Source organism: Empidonax traillii, unplaced genomic scaffold, assembly GCF_003031625.1.
Source record: "Empidonax traillii isolate 1590-97213 ecotype Southwest subspecies unplaced genomic scaffold, ASM303162v1 scaffold114:size1751661, whole genome shotgun sequence".
NCBI classification, from domain to species: domain Eukaryota; kingdom Metazoa; phylum Chordata; class Aves; order Passeriformes; family Tyrannidae; genus Empidonax; species Empidonax traillii.
In genome coordinates, this window is record NW_020955307.1 from 611,460 (window position 1) to 629,943 (window position 18,484).

Here is an 18,484-nt window from a genome sequence, read left to right on the forward strand (position 1 = left end):
AAGAAGTGTGAAGACAAGCGGGGGTATAAGTGTAATATGTTGCAAATAACAGTATATTTTAGCAATTAATTTTATTAAACATGATGGAGACTTACTGTAATACAGCATTGGCCATACATACACATCTCTCAATGACTTTAACAGATAGCTGAGTGCTACTTTTTGCTCTTTTGCTAGCCAGTACCCTTTTAAAAAATGTAAGTGATTGTGTGGCTGGAGAGAGCTTATATAATAGTATAAATAGCAAATTTATATAAGTAACAGACCAGTTTCTAGGCTGTCTTACTAAATGGAGTCAGACATTCTATATTGATCTTGTTTTCTTTCACTGTTTGAATTGGATTTTGCTTGAAGGAGTGACATGCACATTTGTATGGTGGAACACTTGTGACAACTGTATCCATGTATAAAACAGTTCTGTGCACTGTTCTTGCAAACACTGAAGACCTGCATTATGATAGTAAGGCACTACAAATAAGAGCAAACCCTGCTGTTATATACCTAGCTGAGGTTTATTATTTAAAGAAGAAGTCCCTGATTTGCAAGTATTTTTCATTGTTTATCATAGTCACAGTGCTTCTTAACAGTTTACTGGCAGTTTTGGGGTTCTGAAAAGCCACAAACCTTTTCCTTGTGTGATTACATCCTTCTCTTTACAGCTTTCTGTTATTCCAGTTTACTTGTCCTAAAGAAACATGAAATTGCAAATGACTGGGAGGAAAAAAAATGAATGGTGACTGCTGTGTTTACCCTCATGCTAAATCATCAACTTGAAGTCAGCACTTGGGTCAAGCAAAACAGATAAGTTCAAAGTTGGAGAGTTTATGGAGCTGTTCGACATATGGTTATTTTTAAATGTACTACTACACCAGTTGCCTAAAGTGCTTTTGTAAAAAGTTATGTAACTTTATAATTCGTATTATGTGCAGTATTCAGGAGACATAGTATTGATGGTGTAGTTGGAGCTGAAGATGCGTTTTAAGTATGCACCTTTTATTTTCAAGCATTTACAAATTTTTTAAAATTTCATATTTGGTAGAATTAAACCTTTTTTTTTTTTCCTGTTTTGTTGGATGTTGTTATACCAAAATGTCTGCTATAAGCCATATTATTTCTGAGAGTAACCATCCTTACTGGTGTAGCTGAGCTTTGATCTATATATGTAATTCATCTGATCTGTGACTTTCCATGGGGTTTTGTTTAGTTTTGCCCTTCATGGGACAACTTGAGATGTAGACTCTTACCTGTCTTATGTATAATGTAACCGAAACACAGATTGACTTTATAGTTCATGTGTGGTATGCTGGAAGAAATATATGTAAGGCTGTATGTTAACTGCAGTCTTAAAAAATAAAAGAAAAAAAATTAAAAAAGCAAATACTTGGTCAGAGCCTAATCATTAAATGCTCTCTTCACAAATGCAGTTGATCAACTAAAAAATTTACAGAAATAAGAGAAATGCAGGCTCTGATATTAAAAACAGATTGAAGGTCTATGTGGGATAATGATTTCACTGTTCAGTAAACCTTTTTTTGTCTTAGTTTATAATCAGACCCTTAACAATATTACTTATTAATAATTACTCCCTAGAAACATGTATGTTTCTACTTACATGTTCAAAATAAAACCTTGGCAAAAATGCTGCTTTGAAGTAAAGTGACTAAATGCTAGTGGAACTGTAGCAGGTTTTTTAGTGTCACTAAGTCTAATTTTCTGACAGCTGCTGCATTAGTTCTCAGTCAGTGATCGCGGTGTCTCCTTGATGGTCTGTGTTGTCGGGGACGGGGGGCTGTTGTTCCTTTTAACTAGTTCCAATGAGCATTTGTTGAAGTTTAAAGTTTGGAGTTTGAAAATGGTTCCCTTCTGTCCTGAAAGTGCATTAACTACTATTAAAGAAAATGTTTTGGCAGTGGTGGTGACTTTTAATTGGTCATAAACCTACTGGGTTTTATTACAGAAGATCTTTTATACCTGTATCTTTTTGTGCATTACTGGAAAAAAACCAAGCTGGAATAAAATTTCTAAAATTAGTCATTAGAATTTTTTGACCTGACTGGAAAAACTTAAAGTTACTTTTCTGATATTATTTGAAGTTTTGTACTCCATTTTCATCCTTTTATGGTCTTTGTATATGATCTTCACTTGCTCTAGGTCAGAACTGGGCTCAGAGCAAGTATGTGCTAAGGCTATCCTGGAACTTCAGGACTTTTTAAAGACAAATGTTAAATTGAAGGTTTTAGCAGATATTTCATTTAGCAGATATTTAATCATAGCTGATTAAAGGCAGCTAGATTTGCAAATGAGACCAGCAGTCTTTTTCTCTGAAATGCAAATAGCTAAAATGTTTTAAGTGTTAAGACATTTCTATTTAGGTAAGTTGCTCTGAGCTACACAGATAAATATCTAAGAAAAGAAGAAAGCAAGATATCCAAGTTATTCTTTTAACCAGAATAAATTATGGCTATTGCATATGGCATTAGCAGTGATCTCCAGAAGTGTAGTTCCCTGAATGGTATCTTTATTAACCAAAATTTCTGAAGCTGTGAGGTGATTTGGAGTAGTTTGGGGGAGGGGCTGGGAATGCTATAGGACCATCTACCCATTGTCTAAGTATTCTCACTACCATCAGGTTTCACTGGTGCCTGAAAAAAATTACCTGAAATTGCAGTTTCATTTCTTACAAATCCTTTTCTTATTTTTGCCAAAAAATATGTGTTGGTCTTTAAGTGAAGTTGCTAAAGAACCAATGGTACTTCTGCTATTAGCAGGACTTAAAACTAGAGCAGGATAGAGTTATTATTTGTAAAGGTCTTTTAAATCATAGTTAGAATGTTAATACTAATACTGGTACCTTGCACAAATTTAACTTTTTATGAATTCAGTCTATATTTTTCCTTCAGTTTTAGTAGAGTATAATGACACAAATCCTCCATGGCCTTAAATTGTCATAGCACCATTGATTCTTTCCCTTCTCCTCTCCATGGCTGACGCATTGATATCCACGTACAGGAGCACTCTGGTTGGTAAGTCATGTGCTGCTAAACAGCTCCCAGAGGAGGCCACATTTCAGTGAGGGATGAAGGCTGTGTGTATATGGTGGGTGTATATCATTTGAAAATGATTCAGAACATTAACTTTGCTACATAATTATGGTTCAGTTTTAAGCTGCTGCTCAGTTTTCATTCTTCATCAGAGGAGAATGGAGTCAATAGTGACTAAGTTTTTGGTCCTGCCTGGGTTCAGTATTTAGGCCAATCATGTGTTTAATGCAGCTTTTGGGCAAGGAAACAGCTTGAGAGCTGCTCACTGCCTGAGGCTACCAGCTGCTAGCCTAATTGGCCTGGGAGCACAGTGGAAAGAAAGCTGAGACACCAAGTCAACTGGCTTCAGTGTTGATCCCAACTGGAAGAAACCTGCTTATTGGTTTAAAGTGGCATCCAGTATCATACATGGACAGCAACTGTTTGCTCAGGGATAGTGCTATCAACACGAGCTGTCCAATTCCTTCACATCAAGTCAGCCTGAGTGAAGTTTGGGTCCACATCTTCTTTTGTTGGGTTGCATTTGAATGCTGCTGAGCTAAAACTTATTTTAAGATGAGTCTTTCCTCATCTGAGTGGGAGGTTTCACAAGGAATTATGGCAGGCGCATAAGACACATTAAAGAGAGGCTAGATAATATCCGTAGATACATACAGAAGGAAAATAGACGTAGAGGACAAAGAGCATAGTTTGGAGAAGTAGAGCAGTATGCTCTGAAGTATTCTTCCAGTTACTCAGTGAACTTGACTTTGACAGCCAGCAAGGCTCAAAATGTATCTTTCATCAAGACTGGTAAGTGCTAAGTTACAGGGTAAAGAGTTTCTGATTTTGATAGATTTCTTTGTTAAGAAATCCCCAGAGGTTTTTATGCTTCTGTGAAAAATGTGAGGAATTCGAAATGTTTGGTTTTGTTAATCTTTAAGCTGTTAAAATCCATGTCACACTATTTTCTTTGGGAAGAATATATTTTGTATGCAGTTAACATTTGGATTTGAAGTAAATGCTAATAAGCTTGTTTTACCTGAGACATTCATCTGTTTGAATGTGCAAGGAATGTAGACTAATAACTGCTTATGATCACAGTCATTTGTTTCTATAATTATATAAATATTGTTCAGTTGGGTGATTTGTTTCTGTAATTATGTAAACATTATTCAGTTAGGTTTTCAGATATTTCTGTAGTTATGTTTGGGTCCAGTGCATTTTCACAGGGGATGTTATTAGTTGAGATCCTGACAGAATAGGGCTAAGTGGTCCAACTTGGCCTGTCCATTTCTTTCCACGTGTTTTTAGTAACTTTGAGCTTGTTGAGAAACTGCTTTGACTTGAAAGGGCAGCAATCTCAAAGTGGTGGTATACAGATTGAATGTTGCTATTAGTGCTTCTGTTGAAGGAGAAGACATAATTTGCCCATTATATGTTTTCCAGTAGTATCTGACTGGGAAACCAGTTTATTGCTAGCCATGACATTTCCTGGTTTATTGCTACAAGAGGATGGCTCAAGAAAAGTAAGTCATGGGAAGATGCTACCTTGTAGATGGGATAAAGGAAGATTTAGCAGCTCATATAGACAAATAGGTGGGAAAACAAACTTGTTCTGCTGTTTACAAAGCAACTACTTCAGCCAGCTAAAGACTTGCTGCAAGTAATTCATCTGCTGGTAAATAATCAGTGTAGCAACTGTTATTACACTGATCATATGTGGTACTGCCTGTGTGCAAACTGTCCTTGCAGTTGATGAATGTTTGCTTGTAGAACAACTACAGGTGACAGAACAGAGTTGTATAGTAATTATATTGTTTATTACAGTGAACCCAAACCAGAAGTAATAAAAAAGTGAGACGATATGTTATGCCTTAAAATTATCCTGTATGAAAATCTGTCTCGTATTCAAAGTATCACTTGCTTAAAAGCTTCTTATTTTTTTTAATGGATGTAGTCATATAGGGTCAAATTTAGTGTGGAGGGTCTTAACCCTGTTTAAGCATTTGGCTCATAATAATTTTGCATAGATGTTTTTCTTACAAAATGAAGTTTAAATAGAATGCAATCAAAGCAGTGATATTGTAGGGCAATTGGCAACAGAATCTTTGATAGGAAAGAAATCACTTACCCTCGTTTATTTTTTTAGTTTATTTCAGTGAAACCAGTCCAACCTTATGTAAACAAATTCTCATAATCAAAGTTGAGTTTGCAGGGCTGTCATCTAAGGAGATGTTTTGTAAAAAAAAAAATATACTTAATAAATACTTAGTGTCTTCTTCCTCCCTGTCTTCTACATGTAAAATATCATTAAAGCATATATTGCATTTCTATCATACTTTTAAAGACACATGAGTAATGTTCATTTTTCAACCATTACAGGACTTTTGCTTCCAGGATTATTTAAATTTTATGGAAGAGCAAATGAAGTCGTTAATCAAATGCCCATCAACTCCTCAAATTCTCTAACTCCCGATTAACTCATTGTCTCAAAGACTCTTCTCAGATGCATGTTACTATGACTGGACCTCTTACCTCTTCCCAAATAAATAAATAAATAAATAAACAAATAAATAAGTAAAATCCATATGCATCAAACCACTTGTCATTTTTAAGAGTTAAACTGACTTCTCAGAAAGTATCAAAAGAGCTTCCTGACTTCACAGGAAAAACTGCAAGCTATTTGTGATTAGGGAAAAAATGTGTACAGAACTTGCAATTTTATTTTGTTATTCATAGACTAGAATGAAATAGGCCTTCAGAGTGACCAGGTTAGACACTTCCAGGTACTTCATCCCCTTCTCAAGTACTTTCAGCTTCCCTTGCACTTCAGCAGTTTATGCCCTTTATTTCAGCATCTGTTCTTTAACTATTGAAGTTATTTCACAAAGATGATTTCAGTGCTTCATCATAAAGATTAGTTTTCATTTTAGTTTGAAATTTAAAGGCTCCTTATTCTTTTATAATAGAACTGTCTGTGTACTTCATGCTTGTGAAGGTTGTGTTCCTTGCATGAGTTCTTGCTTTCCCCCCTCGCCATAAGAAGTTGAAGGAGGTAGGATGCAATAGCCTTTCTGCTAATTGCATCCAATCATACAGCTTTTATATCTTATGTATGGTCTTTAAAGTGCACTTATCACACTAATTCTTGAATCATCATGGTTTAAAATACCTCATTAGAGGAACACTTTTCATCAATCCTGTTGCAAATCATGTCTGTTTCTTGTGAATGTTTCCTTCTTCCATGTAGAAGGGGAAGCTTCCCTCTGTGCCAGCCAGCCTCATCAGCCCTGAGGTTCTGTGCAGCTATGATTCAAATCTAGCTTCCATCTACTACTCTGGTGTAGAAAATACCAATTAAATTTGTTTCATTTCAGCCTCTCTAGGTGGTACTCAGTATCCATGTAGCCTTGGGCAGCCACATGGTTATGTCCCCTACCAAATGCTTCCTCTAATCTGTTACTGGCAGAAAGTTGCCAGCCCCATTTTGTTGTAGCCATCTTCAATGAAACCCGAGTCTGTTGCCTCATCTCTTTCCAAAATAGGACATTTGCCAGCAGTGACGGGAGAGGTAGTAAATGAGAAAGGAAGGAGCAAAAACTGTGACTGATGTAGTGGGGAGCAACAGATGTCATGTGGAAAATTGAGATATACTCAATAAGCGTTTTCTACAAACATTTTCATACTGATGTAACTTAGTTATGGGGTGTGAGATATGAGCATATGAGAGACTGAGTGAGTTTAAGCTTTGAAACATTTCAGACAGATGGAAGTTTCTGGTTGAAGACAATTTATGTGGAATTACAGGCTAGTGGTGTTCACAGCTTAATGATTCTGCTTTAAAAGTGATTTTATGTTATAATTAAAGAGATGTGGTGAAAGGGAATAGAAGGAGCTGTGTTATGGAAGCAAGGGAAGTAAAGGCCAAGAGCTGCCACTGTTAAAAGTGTGTCATCCAGAAAGAGCTATACCCTGTGTAAGAACAAAATACAGGTTACTCTTGTGTTATTGACTTCAGCTTGAACTGGTGACAAATGCAGATTTCTTTGAATACATTATTAAAGGCAATATCACCCTAAATGAATGAGAAAAGATGCTTTGACATCTGTACTGCAAATCATATTGAACATAACAAAGCTCTATCTGAATCAGCACAGGGTATTTGATATTCAGCAGCATTAAAAAAATAAATAAATGTTGTAATACTGTGAGTTTTATTTTCCAAATAAGCTTTTAGCACTTGAAGCAGTGTTCAGTTACTCAGAGTATTGCCCTTTGTATAAAAGAAAAGATGGTTTATTTGCAAAGTGCTCACTGTGCCAAAATGTCTTGTTCATAGCTTGCTTTTCCATGTTTCTTTTTGATGCATTTAAGTATTTCAGTACTTAGAGATCACTCTTCACCTTAATGTTAACTGTTTTATAAGCACCTCTTGCTCTTACTCTTGTCAAACTTGAAATTAATAAATCTAATTGAGTTGTTGCAGCCCCATTTATTGTAATGCTTTACTCTTTGTAAAGAGTATCAATTGAAATAACAAAACAAATGTTTCATGTGAAAGACAGTGAGTCTGTGCAGTTCAGGACTAAATCTCTGGTGTTAGTATTTCTGCTGTTTCCACAAAATTCCTATTCTTCAAATTGCTTGAGTTATTCCTTCTATTATAATTTTTAAATAGGTTTATTATAGAAATGCTTTGGGATATTTTGGGGATGTTGCCATTTTGATAGCGCATTATAGATGTTTTTCTTTAGAGATGATGGCTTTCAGTAACGTCAGTGTGAGTCATAGAATATGGTATGTGTTCCCTAAGCATATTGCTTTCTAGTCTTCGTGTTCTGTGTTGGAATAACTCCCCTTTTGTCTTTCATATATTTTTATAGATTAAGTTTTGCTTCAGATGTGTCAGAAATACATGTGACAGCAAGTGTTGCCTTCATTGCTGAAGAGTTACTGCTTTTCACCAGATTATTTGTGTTCTAAGGTTTGAACTTCAGAATTGGTGATATTTACATTGAAGTTTTGTATTTTTCATCCTTAACAGAAAGGGCTATTGCAAGGCATGAAGTCAGAGAAATAGAACAACGTCATACAGTAGATGGTCCCCGACAAGATGTGACACTGGATGAGGAAGATGATGTGGTGATTATTTACAACAGAGTACCCAAGACTGCCAGCACATCCTTCACAAATATTGCCTATGATCTTTGTGCGAAGAACAAATATCATGTTCTACATATTAATACAACCAAAAATAATCCTGTTATGTCTCTGCAAGATCAGGTAAGCTGCTGTATTTGGGATGTCTTTATGAAACAATGGGAAAGTACAAAAAAACCCTTTGCTATTGCAGACTTAGATGGTCTGATGTAATTGGCTTCTATGCCATGTTTTCCAATATAAATGAATTTTAATGTGTTCGTGTTTTCTTTATAAAGAATTAATATTATTTCTTAGTAGTAGGTTTAGGTTTTCTCAGGGCTACTGGAGGTGGTAAGTATCTGTTTATTAGATAAAAACAAAGCTAAAAAGGGACACAGCTGGGGCAGAAATGACCTTTATTGTTATAACTGTTTTGGCTGTGTAATAGTACCTGCCTGTCATCTCCGTCTGCAGTGAATGCAGTCTTGGGTGATTTCCTCTCTGAGTAGTGCAGGCATTGTGCCATGCTGTTGAGGGCTATCCTTGTGTCTGTACTTATCCCAGGACTAGGTCTGGTCAGGTCTTCCCAGTGTTAAAAAACAGGTAGAAAAAAATGGTTGTAAGTAGCTTACACTCTAAGGGATGGGTCACTTTGCATCCACTTAAGGCTTTCACTGAAATCACTATAGTCTCAGGCTAGAAATGATCATGGCTACTACTGCATCAGATGATGAGTATTAAAAAAAGATGACGGATCAATGCCCTGTTTTTCTTGGGGTGGGGTGAGGAAGTAGGTTTTTTGAATTTTTTTTTAGGTTTTTTTAGGGTTTTTTTTGTGGGTGTTTTTGTTTTTGTTTTTGTTTTGTTTTTTTTTTAAGTTTTTTTTGTTGTCATGAGTGCACTTGCACAGAACCGAGGTCAGAGATCTGAAACATCAGTATGTCATCATCGTTGTCTGTAAAACAAATGTTTCCAAACTCTCAGGTCTGTACTGCCAGTTGTATGCTGATCATCTTAAGCTGATATGCAGCAGAGGCAGGAGCTGTTCTGCATTGCAGCATGTCAGCACTGAGCCTTCCAGCTCCTTTAGGTGGATGTCTACAGGCAGAAGCAGCTCAGCACAGCTGCTGGACTGGGGCGAGGGGAAGCAGATGCTAACAGCCCTCCACTTCCAGAGAAAGACTGGGGTAGGATATCAGTGCAAGGGACATAGTGTACTTGGGTGGGACTGGAATCTGTTTTGTGATAAAGAGGGTTTGTTATTGTTGTGTATTTGCTGTTGTGAAATCGTTTCCTAAATATGAAGGTGATGTTGTTAAACATGATTACTGAGATTACCAAAAGTAAATCTGGTAGCCATCCCTATAGTCCTCTCCACTGCATAGAACAAGTACTAAAGACCTGTGTACTAAGAGCAGTGGTTTTTCCAAAAGATTTAATAAGCCTATATTTGTTAATTAAAAATCATACTCAAGTCAGTCATACTTAGTGCTGTACTTCCCACCACAAGTTCTGCTTCTGTCAAGGTGTCTCTTTGAAGTGTAATGATCTGTCCAATTGTTGATGGTGTAAGTTAAACACAGGCTACCTTACCTTGAATTTCTACTTCTGTTTGGATTTAATCCAAATAAAGTTTGTTTTTCACCAAATTAGTTTTGTCTACAAGGAACTCTTCTCTTCATCTTCCCTCTAATAATTATCAATTGAAAAATTAAAATCCACCAGTGCTGGGCATGCGTACAGTACTGTCAGTCCTACCTTCATTTCATACTATGCTGTTGTCCAAGGTAGTAAATCAAGTAGTTTAATTAAACAGTTGATACTGCTCTTCTTCCATGGCCATTAACTGGGAGATGCTGACAATTAAAAACTTCATATATTGCATAGTTGTTCAAAAATGAAGAAATAATTATTCATCTTTAGTATTTCGAGATAGCAACTTGCCATTGTAAGTCATAGTGCATAATTCTGGAGATGGCAGGCATGTTGAGTGGTAGCTGATGAGGTTTACTGTGTGGGCTTGGAATTGCGTGACTTAGTCACTGCTGCCTTCATCAGCATAGCTTGTTTGAGTGCATTAGGTCTGTATGCACCAGTAGTAAAATACATAAACACACCACAGAGACAAATTGTTCTCTTAGTGATACTATTTGTTAAAGCAAATCTCCGTAAGCAAGGTGAAGATTGACTTGGGCCTGGCAGAAATTTGTAAAATAGCAAGCCTTCCTTTATGCAGTACTTCTGTGGTAGTTTTTCCAAACTGCTGTAATCCTGTAATAGATTTTAAACTCTCTGCCAGAGAATCCACTCCAAATATAATCTGTATCTGATTTAACATAATCTGGTAAGAGTCCTAACACCCATTTTAGTTTCAGATGAACCTGCCCCAGCAGCCCTCCTTTCTTTTGCAGCGTCTCTGGCAGCAGGATCCTGGGAACTACCCCTATTTCCCCAGGTTGGACCTTTTCTCCGCAGCAAGCTGAGTGCCACGTTGCCCGTGTTTCACTTCTGACCTGTGTGGTCTGTAGTAGAAGCACTTGCTTTCTTCATTAAATCAGAGTAGTTGTTTAGTTGGATTTTATTTGTTGCTTGCATGTTTCAGCACTGATACTTTCTGTCCATACAAGTATGCCTGTGTTATGGCTATCAGGATGGCATACCAGCCATACAAACATCATTTTTGTTACATGGTGAAATTGCCATCCAAAACATTTAAAATTAAATAACTGTTGTGCATTGCAGCATGTATTCTTGATATATTATTAGAAAAGTGGGTATAAGAACATTCTCTGTACTGTTGTGAATGGTACAGTTACCCAGTGTTTCACTCCCTCAGCTTGCTGCTTTCTGTTTTTTTTTCTTTTTTTTCTATCACAGTTTCTCTTTCCATTGTTCTCAGAAGAGCAACCTGAAAATATATCATCTTGCTTCCAAGTGTATTCTAAAACAGTGGCCTCTCAGAAGACAGCGCACTCATATTGACTTTAGGGGTACTTATTTCCTGTGTTAATGAAGGTTTCAATGGCTGTCAGAAGCGGAACAAGTAGCAGGTTGCAGCAACTCTGTTAGGTGGAAGTACTGTCATGTGCTCCTGAACATTTAAGAGTTTTTCTCTTGGGATTTGGATTGTCTAGTGAGTACGAGTGCTGCACGGGTGCCAGTTGTATTTTTCCTTCTGAGAAAGAGCTGTATGTGCCAAGCGGATATCCTGGCTGTACTGTGGCTGAACTGGTGAACTGGATCGTTACACCATCTCACAAAATTGATTCTCAACTGCCCTTGCCTTGAGCTTGCTTGTGGTTGCTCATGGCATGCAGCCAGAGGTATGCTGCTAGCCTGTTTCCAGCATTCCTGACCCTCTGATTTAGAGCTAACTGTAAATTATTAGTTGATATGACAATTGAGGATAAGTAAGAAAGCAGTGCCTTTCTGCAGAGGGATTCTGATTGTCATCCCATAATGCTTGATCTTGAAATCTGAATCTGAGATTTCCTTTAATGGGAACACTGTGTTGGTTTTCAGTCTTACTTGAGAGCCCTTTTTAATTGTAGTTCAAATGGAAAATCCTCCTGTGTCCTCACCCCGAATTCTTTGTAATTTTAAGGCAGTTGACAAAAAACCCTTGGATATAATGTGAAAAGATGGGCTTTTTTGGTATTCACAAAGCCCAGGTGATACCAGGCCACAGGGGAATGACAGACCACCTTTTAGGCATGGTAAAAGGGGTGTGTGTGTGTGGTCAGACTGTAGAGAAGAGGGAATGATAGCTGCAGTTGCTGGACAGAGGTAAGAGCTTACAATGTCACTTCAGTTTGCTCACACAGATTTTTCTCAGACCAAGTATGCTGGTTGGGTTTTTTATCATTTGCCTCACTGGGATTTGTTTTAAATTCTTACTGTTCTAGAAACTGAATGTGTTTAACTTACCTTTCTGGACATCTTATGCCCCCAGAGTGCGTTTGATCTGGCTTTTTAATTCAGTGAAGCTCAGCTGATTTCCCACTTAGTAAAGGCTGTGAAACAACTTTATAGCTGATTATATAAAAGCACCACGAAACAACTTCACAGGAATTCCATTCACGTCTATCTGAACTTTTAAAGTCACCTCAGATTTTATTCAGTTGGGTTCAGATGGAGAAGCTTGCTCTGTCTCTTGAAAGCTCCAGTATCTGCTAAGCCCTGAAAAGAAAGGTAAAATTGATCATATTTAACAGTATGAAGCAGTGAGCAATATTCGTCTCTGACCTAAAATGTGTGAATCCAGGCTCATTAGGCTGTCTGTGACCTGGAACAATTCTGATTTTTGGAATGCTGCAAAGTGTGGGAGAAAAAAAAAATCTCTTGCCTGCAGGCTAGTTATAGGTGTTAAAAGCTATAGTTCTCAGGGGCTCAGTGTGTTGCTGGTCCATCTCAAGGCAGATGTAAATGTCAGAGCTGTCATATAAAACCTTCCTAGCCTTCTCTTAGCTTGGCTGGTGTTAGAGGCTAGACCATCCATCCTATGTCCGTAAAAATAATTTCCTTAGCAGACAATAACATTGTAAGACAAAGACAATAAAGGATTTTTTAACTGTTACTGGAACGGTTTGATGCCAGATGATGGCACGGGGGTCTAAGACAAAAACCTTGGAATTTTGTAGTTAGCATTTCTTTGTGTCTAGTCTTAGTCTATTAGAAACTGAAATCTGGGTGGTGTTAGATTTCAGAAAGCTTGTTCATGGAAACGTAACTGAAAAGTGTGCTTGAACATGCACACTGCACTGGACACCATAGGTTTAGTTGCAGAGTTGTATCAACTAACCATGACATTTTGGGCTTTGTGGGTGAAGGAAGGGAGGATGATACATTTATGAAACTTTTTTCCCCAGGTAAACAGATATTCATATCTGACGCTCTCCACTAAAAATATCTTGTCATTAAACTTGGAAAGGTACAGTCAGTGAAAGTGTGGTTTGTTTCAGTAGCAGTAAAGGTGGTTCAACTGGATTGATATTATCAGTTTGTGCTGTGCACAAAACCAGACAGAAAGACAGTGCAGTTTATGAAACACCACTGTATTACATTATGCAGTGCTTTTCAGCTAGATTTGCCACAATTTTCACGTGCAATTTATGGTTTAAAATTTGCAATGCCACAGTGTGAAATTTGTGCACTGGAAAGATTAATGTTGCCTATTATTAAAAAGCAACATACATTTCTCTTACCGAGGGTCTTAGAGCCAGTGTTTGAGGAAGTAAGTACAGGTTATTGACCTCTTAAACCCTATACTGTGAGTTTTGTACCTTTGAAGAAACAGCAGCAGGCTAGTCTTACCTCTTAAAATCCTCAACTGGTAGGTTATAATAAATAATAAATATCAAGCTTCAGGACATTCTCAATCCATTTGACCTTTCGAAATGTTAGTGTGTTGTCTTGAGCTCTCAGCCTTTCCTTCTTTTGACTTTCTTGTCTCACCTCACTTATCTTCATGGTTATCTATTTCACTGTATAACAGAAAAGATATTGTAGATGTGCAGGGAACACTATCTTCTAATTCTTAGCCTCAGAAATGGCATATCATTGTCAGACAGCTCAGGCAGTACAAATTTATCATCCTTTCTTTATTATCCAATTCACTAGTTTAGAAATAACTTACAGTTAAATGCTTTGATGTTAAAATATTCTGTTCATCTAATAAAGCCAAACTCTATCAGGATTTGCATGTCCCACTTAATTTGATCACACTTTCTGTTTTGGGGCTTGTATCTTTCTTTGTTCTTTGAAATGTAAAGATATTCCTATTTTTGTGAAATTTGCCGAAAACTGCTTTATCAGCCCTTGTGCGAGGGCTACTTCATGATTTAATGTGGAAGTTTCACTGGAATGTTAGGCTTAAGGTGACTATTCAAAATAGTAAACTATAGACCTGATTTACACTGCATGCATTATTAAAATGTCTGGATTGCTTTGCATTTTGGGAGTTGGGGAGCAAATGAACCATCAGATCTTTCTTACGTCCCAGTACAATAGGTCTAAAAACATGCTTGTAAATCTGGTACATTTTTATTTGAAGGATTAAATACAGATCATACAATTCCATTAAAGATGTATGTGCATTTCTACTGAAGGAATTCCACGTTCCTTTCAAATTACAAATAGAATGTACTGACAAAAATATACGTTTGTCTTGCTGATGTTTTTGTGATACCTTTCCTTCAATTGCCCTTCTGATTCCTCTATTCTGCATTTGTTTAGTTTCTGATCATTAATTTGTGATGATCTAAATCAGTCATCTCTACGCTGCAGAAAAGTCTATTTTAATGGCACTTTTTTTTTGTAATATTCAAAATAGACTTTTTTTTTTTTCTAATGCATTATAAGATTTTACTTACAAACCAGGAAACACTATGTGTGGGAAAGCATAATGTGTTCCAGCAATGCAGAAACACTTTCTGCTGTCTACTTTTACAGGTCCGATTTGTGAAGAATGTGACTTCCTGGAAGGAAATGAAGCCAGGGTTTTACCACGGCCATATATCTTACCTGGACTTTGCCAAGTACGTTCCCTTGGAGGTTTCCCTGGAGCAGAGTAGGCTCCGACTGGGCTCTGAGTGCCCTCTAGTGGTGAAAAGCTGGGAACTGCAGTTTGGTAAAACACTGACATTCCCACGACGGGCGATATTCGGGGTTGATTTTCACCGTTTGCTCATCTTCTTGCATGACAAAATGTAGCCGAGTCTCATTTAAGAAATATTTATATACTGGGATTAGTATTCCATGTCTGTATTGCAAACAATCATGGTTTTTCTCTGAAACACTGGCAGTTCTGTCTTGGGGTTGGCTTCCCATTTGGGGAAGTTTAACATATCTGTTCTCAAAAATGTTTCATAATAGGTGATTATGGGTAAATAAAGGATAATACCACCTACCTCTTAAGTTATGGAGTTCTTCTCTACCATAGTATCCCTTTACACTTTATCGGAATCTGAAAAGTTATATTTTGAAGTAGTTTTCTGGCTTATAATAGTTGACTTCTGGTAAAAAAGCACTGAAATAATTCTTGTGCAGTTAAATCCTGCTACTTCTAAAATTAATTTAAAATAAAATGAGGTAAAAATCCTCCCACTGACTTCAAAGGTTCAGGGTCATATCTGTATTTCCCCTTTCATATGTTTCTTTTCTTGTCTTATTTTTGCTTCTGGATCTAAAGCAGAGATCCTTCGTAGCTCAGTCTTATGAAACCTCCCCTTGAACTGACAAGTCAGTTTTGCTTAAGATGCTTACTAGGCAGTGCTTCATCTTGAATTTGGAGCATGTGGAAAATGGTTTAAAATTGAAAGTGGAATTTTCAGATCTCATTATATTCAACTGTACAAACGATAGTAACCCGCTCTTTTTACCTCTTGCCGACAGTCAGTCCTCAGTGTTATGTTTCTGTGCATATTAATTATTTAATGAAATTCTTTTTTTGTATGTAGTAATTCCTTTTGTTTAGTCATTCGTTTTAATTATTCATTCTGTCATGTACACTGATTTTTTAATTTGAGCCTTTTATTACAAAGAATGAGATGGGTGAGTGAGACCTTCATAGATTCTCTATACAGTGTATTATATAATAGAGAATGCTAAAAGCTACAGTAGTAGCTGAAAATGACCAATGGCACCAAGTAAAAGCTTGAAGTTTACAAAAAGTAACAGGCAAAAAGTCTTACTTGCAAATCAATCAATCAAATAAATATATCAAATTTCATTAGTTTCCTTTCTGCCTTTTTGAAGTTAAAATGCTTCAGCGTTAATAAATGCTTGAACTGAGTAATAGCTTTTTGGAGCAGCAAAGCTGAATGTTGTTTTATTTGTTACTTACTTTATAAAGCTGAAAACATTTTCAGATACCAGAACTTCTTAAACTAAAATAATTATTTTACATCTAGAAAGCATCTAAGCAATTTCACAGATTTCTTTCATCTGCATCTTCCCTTCAGGACTGTGTTATCCTTGTCTTTGTTGTTTGTTATCCTTTCACCTAAGTGATTTATTTTTTTCCCACAACAGCTTGCTTTCTCATACTTTGGGTTTTCATTATTAAAATAATATCTTGAATACGCTGGTTGTGCTTGGCAAGGCCCACACCTTTAAGGCTGTGAGGTATGTTCTTGTAATGAACATTCTTGTAGTTAAGAAGTGTAAAATATTTCAGAAAAATCAATGTGTCCTTATACATGAACATCAAACTTAGGTCCTCTGTCAAATATCAGAAGTACCTCTTAAGTTATGCTGCAAGTTAAAGTAGTGGGTTCCATGGATGATTGCAGTATTGAGGACAGGTTATCATAACCCATCCACGTAGAAATGACAGTAATAAAAGTTTTAATTCCCCCCTCCCCTTTTTTTTAAAAATTTCCCATCTACTCTTATTCCTATTTTCTCTGGTAAATAGTTGGAAAAAAGGTTCTTTGAAAATGCAATTACCAATTCATTATCATTATTAATAAAATTGCAGTAGTAAGTGATTTATGTTACTGTAACTGTAGCTAGTTCTGCCAGCTCATCTGCAAATCCATATGAACATCCAGTCCAGCACAAGCGTTTCTAAGGACTTCAACATCTCCATTTAACCCTTGGATACATATTGTTTGTTGCTTGAGGCTGCTACACCAAGTGGTCTGTTACAGCTTTCTCAGCATTTGCAGTGCAGTCTGTGGAAGGAGACACACGGGTGTTCTCGTGCACTTCAGTGGACCTGAAAGAAGGTGCAGTTCAAAGTCTGGACTTTGCATCAAAATGGTTGAAATGTTCACACACCCTATTTTGCAGACTTTGGGAAGTAGGAGCTGGCATGCAGACAGATGTCAGCAATGCCGCCTTTGAATGCTCCAGTCTGACTCATTGGTACTCTGCTGGCAACAGTGGAGAATCAATTGCTCTTTCTGTAGCCTTTAACAATTTCTCTGTCTGTAGTGCTGGTCTTTTGCCGTAGTAATGCCTGTTAATTGGTTTTTTTCTAACTTCCTCCTTTCTGCTGCTTATTCTATGTTTCTGTTCTTCAGCTTTTAAACTTAAGATTCCTCTTATGCACAGTATCTGGTAGTAAAATTTGCAGAGTACCCCTTTAACAATAGTGGTACTGCATCTTGAAACTATGAGTGCTCTCTGTTTTAGCCAAGCTAGGAGGCTTGAATGGCCCTCTATCAATGCAGAACACTTTCCCAGTTTGCATGGGAACAGAACTTTTTTTCCAACTTCTAGCTTTACTTCAGGGTACTTGACACACTTGCAATTTCCATTGTGATATAAACTCTTTAATGTTTGGATACTATAATTATTTGCCACAACGATGTCTCAAATGGAAGAAAAAGTAAAACCAAGAAGTGTATCGTAAAAGCTGATTTGAACACAGATCATTGAAAGGTAGCATTTGCACAAAATAGTTTTGGTGTTTTAAATCTTTGTCATGTATCCTATGAGCTTGCCACCTGATTTCATCAGGCTTCCTGTTTCTACTACAGTAGATAAAAATTTGCTTAGAGTAAATGTCTAAGGATAAATTTAATATCTTTAGATAGAGAAATTAATATGGTTACAGATACTGTCTTAGGCTTATATTTAATAGGCATAGCCATATACCTTCAACCCAGCTTGATGGGCTCTGAGCTCTGTCTTCCTGCTGTTAACGTTTCTGACAACTGGAGACCTGCCAGGAAAACTACTTGCAGCATTGCAAAGCCCAGTTCAGGAGGACAGGAACTCAATATCAAACTTCCTCATACTTATTATAAACACATATGGGGCTGCTAAACTAATTAAGGCATTTCTAGAGTCAGCGTGGTTGTGTAAACATTTTTAGTATCTATTTGTGTGAAAATATGTAAGATTTGTTTGTTTCTTTAATAAGAAAAAACTTTTAAAATCATAATCCTAGACAAACTGAAGTTGAACTGACTTTCACATCCATGTAATGCACTGGGTATGAGGATGAAAAGAAGTGATCTCTAAACTTCCTCTCAGTATCATTTATTTTGTGTAGAGATTTCAGTTGTGTCAATAGAGACAGGCTTTTAAGTATTAGATGAGAAGCTTTGATTTATCCTTTGAAAGATTTCTTTTTTCCTCTTTTACTTTAGATTTGGTGTTAAAAAGAAACCAATTTACATAAATGTCATAAGAGATCCTATAGAACGACTAGTTTCTTATTATTACTTTCTGCGCTTTGGAGATGATTACAGACCAGGGCTACGGAGGCGAAAACAGGGGGATAAAAAGGTAAAGTACACTTTATTATACATGTTGTACTTACTAAAGTTAGTGTGAAAACAATTTAAAATATGTCCTGATAAAAGCTG

At 36.7% G+C, this 18,484-nt stretch overlaps 1 protein-coding gene across 3 annotated transcripts in view; it reads left to right on the forward strand.

Moving 5' to 3' along the window:
• Positions 1–18,484, forward strand: part of HS2ST1 (heparan sulfate 2-O-sulfotransferase 1) — a 108,971-nt gene that overhangs the window by 80,912 nt on the left and 9,575 nt on the right. For all 3 annotated transcript variants that reach the window (XR_003571121.1, XM_027882891.1, XM_027882890.1), the window contains exons 2-4: positions 8,068–8,306; positions 14,616–14,701; positions 18,266–18,404. Coding sequence is in view for 2 of the 3 variants with exons in the window: in XM_027882891.1 (XP_027738692.1) it covers positions 8,068–8,306; positions 14,616–14,701; positions 18,266–18,404 (464 nt within the window). In the remaining variant the exon portion in view is untranslated. The remainder of the gene's footprint in view (positions 1–8,067; positions 8,307–14,615; positions 14,702–18,265; positions 18,405–18,484) is intronic.